This window comes from Octopus sinensis, linkage group LG20 (genome assembly GCF_006345805.1).
Source record: "Octopus sinensis linkage group LG20, ASM634580v1, whole genome shotgun sequence".
NCBI classification, from domain to species: domain Eukaryota; kingdom Metazoa; phylum Mollusca; class Cephalopoda; order Octopoda; family Octopodidae; genus Octopus; species Octopus sinensis.
Genome location: NC_043016.1, coordinates 15,789,369 through 15,796,138, shown reverse-complemented (window position 1 = coordinate 15,796,138; position 6,770 = coordinate 15,789,369). Strand labels below are relative to the sequence as shown.

Here is a 6,770-nt window from a genome sequence, read left to right as displayed (position 1 = left end):
GCTGTACCAGCACCTCAGTGGTGAATTCACTCTTGTACTCCACTACCAATTCTTCAATATCCATTGTATTCACCTCAAGACTTATGGCATTGCCTAGAATGATAATATCTTGCACAGGAGGCTCTTCTTCCACTTCCTCAAAGTCTCTTAGAAACACAACTTCAGGCCACAATGGCTTCCAAGTTGCACATAAGCAATTCACTGAAGCTTCTTTCCTTCCAAACTGCAACAAACATTAGTACTACATCAATAATATTTTGAAATAATATTTTTCTTTCTAAGTGTTTCAGTGTCATATCACTGCAAGAATTAGCCTCAAAACATTTTCTAAAGAGAGCCATTGAAAAGACTTTTTTTTTTTTAAATAAGAAATGAGCTGCTGGTCCATAGGCTACACAAGAGAAGTTGTGTTGGGAGGCATGAAAGGCACTTTTACAATTTTCATCAATTGGTCCATAAAAATATAGAGGATGGGCAGGGCCATTATTCATGACCAAATGGGCTTTGCTAAAAAGATTGTTAATCGAAGGTACTTGTACATAATAAGGCAAAACTCCATCAGACAACAATTCAGTGAAAAGATTCCTGGTTACTTAAGCCTTGTGGTTTGACTGCCATAAAGCTGTAAGATGATTCTTATGAATGTTTTTGAATGCCTGGGAGGTTTCTGAATGGTAAATGAAGACAGGCTCTACATTGCAGTCTCCAGAAGCATTTGCACAAAGAAATAAAGTTAGCTGATCTTTCATCAGTTTGTGAGCTCACACCGAACTCTCTTACTTAATGATATATGTTCCAAAATGCATCTTTTTTTCCAAAAAAAGCCACATTTTGTCACACTTAAACACTTGCTGTGAAATGAAGCTACTCTTATCAATAACCTTTAAAAACATAAATTGGAATTCATGTGCTGCCTCAAGGTGTGCAGTTGCAGACTTGCCATTTCTCACAGCATTATATGTAACTCATTTCTTTTTAGGAATCTAGAAGACTAACCCTTTGAAGCTAGAGAATCCAGCACTGTAGTATCACTTTTACCAAAAGAATTTGCTCCAATATCATCAGACAACTGTTTGGCTTTTGCACAAATTATCAATTCCCCTTATACAATTACAAACAATTTTTTTTCTTTAACCTACACCAAAAATAAAATTTCCATCTCTATAATAAATTTCATAATAAATTTTATAATAAATTACTAAGTTCAGTTATTCCCATAACTACCTGAATACTTTTCAATTTATACTTGTTTCTCAATTCTGGTGTAGAGTGTTGATTTTTGCTCTTTTATATGTTGAACTAGAGTTATGAACACTTGTTTCCTTTTCGTGCTTACACATTATTTCCTACATAGTTTCTATGGTAACTGATTTTCTAACTTGCTTTTGTCAATCCATGGTTATGTTTTTAGCAAAAACTATGAATAACATTATTATTTTCCATAAAAAATATAGAAATTTATAAACTATATGAAATGTATACAAGGATGTTAACAAATCATTTGTTTGTATTTTTCCAGACACTTTTTGTTCAAACATGAGTTGATTGACAGATTATAATTTTTTTCAGAGAAACTGTTCACAATATAATATTTCATTTAGTATACCATTTGTATACATTCTCCAAGTGTCTTTTACATGTTTGTGGCTTGTTAATCAAATTCTAGCATGTAATACGGATTTAATTTTCTCCATAAAACTATTCCATCATTCAATTTGTTTGTTTGGAGAACCATTTATATATGAGTATTCCACTGTGTAAAATAGGATATTTTTGGGGGGAAAAATATAAAAATATAGAATATAATCATAAACACTGCTAAACAGGAGAAAATAAAATTTCTTTTCATCCGAAGGAACAATTTAAAGTTTGAGTTCCACTATAAAAAAAGTCTTTTAGATTTAATAAAATTTTGTTAAAATTCTACCACAGAACCAAATTACTGCAATTTAATTTTGCAGAGCCATTTCATTAACAATCTTCATCAAAATCATATCTGGTATTTACACTTTTCAAAACAGGTTCCTACAAAACAAAATAAAACATCAAAATTTTAAAACTGAATTTAACGTATCAAATTTACATAATTGGCAGAACATTTTGTTTTAATTTTTGTTCATGCAAATAATTACAAGATACACATCCAAACCTGTTTACATTCATACATACACAAAACAAAACAAAAAAATCAACAAACAGGCACGCGCGCACGCGCACACACACACACACACACAAGGAAAATTAAATAACACACCAGAGAGCTTATGATTTAAGACTATGTAAGAAAATGTTTCTAGCTTTGCCTGAAAAAAATTTTGAGTTATAATTTAAGAGAAAACAGCTAATCTGATAATGGAAGCATTTGTAACCAACTGTTCAATGGTAAATAAGATTTCACACACAATTATATATATATATGTATCATCATCATTGTTTAATGTCTGTTTTCCATGCTAGCATGGGTTGGGCAGTTTGACAAGAGCTGGCTCAACACCAATTGTCTGTTGTTGCATGGTTTCTACAGTTTGATGCCCTTCCTAATGCCAACCACTTAACAGAGTGTTTTGGATGGTTTTTACATGGTACTAGAATGGGTGCATTTATGCAGCACGAGTGCATTTTATGTTGCACTGGCATCTGTAAAGGACAAAGCTTTATGTATGGATGACAGAGATTTTACTGGTTGCTTCTCATTTTGTCAGTGAAGCCCAGCATCCAAAGATCCTTTCTCACCACTCCACCCCATGTTTTCCTGGGTTTAAGCCTTCAACACATACATATATATATATGCACCCACTTGGTTATACACAAATGTGTATGTATGCATACAAACATGGTGTCAACCAAATATTAAAAGTTCTCTTTGGAAAATTTTACACAGGAATGGCTTTGTGGAAAAGAAATTCACCTTGAAAGATGGTTTCTGGTTCAATACCACAGTATGGTGCCCTGAGCAAATCTTTCATCTATAGCTTTGCCTGGTCAACACCTTATGAATGAATTTTGATAGACAGAAACTTAGCATTTACATCTGTTCTTTTGCTCTATTCTACCATCCCACTTGTATTCTGATCCCTGTACCTTGTGAGTATGCCCTGGCATTTTGCTACCATCTCTCACCTCCACTCACTGCACTTCTACTCTCTCTCTCTCTCTCTCTCCCCCCCTCTGACTGGTGAACCAAGTATCTCCTCTACAACAACTCACCTATTTCTGTCCTCATTATTGACCACTCACTCTCTCTCTCTCTCTCTCATGTACTTCCTCAATAGCAAGACACCTGTTTCTGTCCCTGTGTCACACTCTAACCGTTTATTATCTAGCACAAGATCACCTTTTCCAACGCCCCCTCCCCTCTAAAAGGATCTTTGTCTTGCAAGTTACTTGGTGACCCTACCAGTGCTGGTGCCACGTAAAAAGCATCCAGTCCACCCTGCCAAGTGGTTGGCATTTGGAAGGGCAACCAGCTGTAAAAACCTTACCTGTGCTGGTGCCATCTAAGAAGCACTAAGTCCACTCTGCTGTGTGGTTGGTGTTAGGAAGGGCATCCAGCTGTAGAAACCCTGCCAGAACAGACACAGAAGCTTTGTGCAGTCTTCTGTCTAGCCAGCTTTTGTCAAACTGTGCAACCCATGCCAGCATGGAAAGTGGATGTTAAATAATGATGTGTGCATGCTTTCATGTGGCCTAGAGGTTAAGATCATGCATTTCAGTTCCTGGGCCTGACAACATGTGTTCTTGAGCAAAGCACTTCTTTTGCCATTTTCCAGTCTACTCAGCTGGAAATGAGTACAACTGTAACCCTCTCTGCTTATAGTTATCAAATCTTGCATGTTTCACTGGGTCAGGAGGGCATCTGTATCACCTCACAACTGCACAGACACCTAAAAGACAATTGATAAAAGCATGACACTGTCGTCTCGGCAGTAATATTTTCAAACTTCTCCTGAACAAAGTGAATCTAAATGATCTGTGAGGACTGAATATGACTGCAATCATTGGAACTATAAAGGAATATAAAAGCAAGAAGGAAATTTACAAACCTCATAACTCATCAACAATACACGAGTTGACAGGGAGTCCCAGTATTGCTGCACTCAGGTTTTCAAGATGAAACTGAGATAACTATAAATTTAAAAAGGAAATTAAAATACTTTAAAATAGGAAGAATAAGATTTATGAACAATAAACTAAATGTATATATTAAATTAATATAGTTTTTCTGAAGCATTGTCTAATTTATTCTTTTATTTGTTTCAGTCAATTGACTGCAGCCAATGGTGGGATGACAAACACAGACACAAATATATATACAACAGGCTTCTTTCAGTTTCCGTTTACCAAATCCATTCACAAGGTTTTGATCAGCCTAAGGGTGTAGCAGAAGACACTTGCTTAAGGTGCCACACAGTGGGACTAAACCCAGAACCATGTGGTTGGTAAGCAAGTTACTTACCAAACAACTACTCCTGCACCTATATATATATGACGTTTGAACACTATCCTTCTGTTAGCTGAAGTCATTAACCCTCTTGGGACACCCAGGCTGATTAATCGGTCCAAGTGATACAAACTGAAAAGACTTTGAGGCCGATCCATTGGCCTGATGAAACAAACGTCTTGAAATGTAATAGCCAATCAGTGATTGTCTTTCAGAATATATAATATATATAGTTACTCATACTAATAAAGTAGTTTCAAGCACTTTATCCTTTGCTTTCCACATGCATCCATCAATTTCAATCTCAACAGTAGAAAAAACATTTTGGCTTTTTTGGCTACACATACCAAAACACTGTCCCCAAAGGGTTAAAAAAATAAGTAAAAGGACTCTAAAATGAGTGATTCTACTCAAACTAGCTTTGTTCTAGATTCATTTGTCATACTGCAGCCGTCCCTACATAAGCTATGTTGAATTAATTTACCCAATGAAAGGAAAATTTCAACAATATGTTGTAACATTAGCACTGAGTTCATTGTTTTTCTCTTATTGAAAAATATTCCCATTTGTATTTAAGATTCCTTAAAAGCACTTTAATTTGTGTAGTTCTGCAAATTGTGTACTTCTGTATATCTAGTCAGTTGATGTCCAATTGACATATATGGTACAGAAATAGTCAAAGAAGAAGCTGGTGGTGGTCATCGTGGTGTGAGTGTGTGTGCCCAGGGGGCGGGGGGTGGGGGGGATGTAGTCAAAAACTTAACATACTCTGATGCTTTCATTTGCTCTGCTTACTGTTGATACAGTATCCAAAGAACACAATCTTTACCACTAAGTCCAGAGTTACATGTAGGGATGTGTACTGAAGTACACATCCCTGCAGGTCAAAAGAACATGCTGGTTGGTTCTCAACTTGAAAGTGTGACATATCCAGAACTGTAGATCAGTGTATTCTGATCAGCACTGACCAATAATACGCAACAGCAAAAACAACTTATGTCATACATATGGGAAAGAATTAGAGCTTTGTAAGGATTTGAATTGAAGACATCATCATCATCGCCTCAATTATTCAATCTGGAGTATTACACAACCAAATTGCTCTCACATCTGTTTGCATATTAAATCTAATTAAACCCAATTAGTTGATTACTTGTTAAAGGAGTGGAAATTAAAATATGAATAGAAGAGAGTTGTGCATTTCTGAAGTAAATTAAATAACACACAATTACAATCAATTATCACAGACTGGACCTGGTGATGATAGGAACTCATCTTCTAATCTATGACAGTAATACAAGGAATTTATTTAAGTGTAGATTATAGACTAACTAAATAAGTTGTAAAATTACTAAGATCTCAAAAACAATTTACAATAGAAATAAAGTATTTTCCAAAAAAAGTTACCTGTTTTTTAGGAGATTTGTACAACAACCTTTCTAATTTACCATAATCAAGTGCAAACTCTGAATTCTTATCTCGAAGGTGATTGTTCCAAAAATCGAAGAACAGTTTCTTTACTTCACCCCAGTCTACAGGATAGTTAATAACTACAAATATACACAAACATATATATATAATAGTAACCAAAATAGTAATAACAAATGAATATCACAAATTAATTTATCAAGTGAAAGTGTTTATACATTTGAGATGTATTCCTATACTGAAAAAAACAAAAAACAATAAAAAACATCACCACTGCGGCCACCACTGCCACCACTGCCACCGTCATCTAACATCTACTTTTCAATACTTGCAAAACTTGGATGGAGCTTATTGAGGCAGATTATCCTGTCACTAACCTTCATCTGTTTCTGAGCAAGAGAATACTTCCTCAGGGCCGGATATATTCTAACAAAATATAGGAAATGGATGAGACTGCTTCTTTGATAGTGACACTCGTTTTACAATTATCACTCACTGTCCAAACAAGAAACAGACACATGCATGATGATGAGCTTCTTTCAGTTTCCATTTACCAAATCCATTTGCAATGCTTTGGTCAACCAAGCACCACAGTAGAAGCCTCTTGCCCATGTGGTTGGGTTGAAAGCTTCTTGACCACACAACTACATATTTAAAATTGCTGTAGAATAAAAATTACATATGAAACCCCAAATTTTCGACAATTTATGACTGGCGGAGAACGAACTGCTTTCAAGCGTATTGCTTTGCACTGAGTTCCATATGGTCACCATATGTCTCTTCTTGGAGAGAGTTGAACACAACCACCAATTAGGACATTTGCAATCAGTGAAATAATGTATATGCAAGAAGTGCATATTGTAATAGACTGATTAAGTTCTTTCTCTATTTGGTTGTTACA

The 6,770-nt window shown here is 35.4% G+C and overlaps 1 protein-coding gene across 3 annotated transcripts in view; it reads right to left on the bottom strand.

Moving 5' to 3' along the window:
• Positions 1–1,778: 1,778 nt before the first annotated feature.
• Positions 1,779–6,770, bottom strand: part of LOC115222546 (codanin-1) — a 70,720-nt gene continuing 65,728 nt past the window's right edge. For 2 of the 3 annotated variants that reach the window (XM_036511634.1, XM_029792807.2), the window contains exons 26-28: positions 5,849–5,991; positions 4,044–4,125; positions 1,779–2,025 (exon numbers count right to left, since the gene is read on the bottom strand). In XM_036511634.1, the coding sequence (XP_036367527.1) occupies positions 4,045–4,125; positions 5,849–5,991 (224 nt within the window). In that variant the 3' untranslated portion in view covers positions 1,779–2,025; position 4,044. Of the gene's footprint in view, positions 2,026–4,039; positions 4,126–5,848; positions 5,992–6,770 lie in introns of all 3 variants that reach the window. The other variant, XM_029792808.2, reaches the window with a different exon arrangement.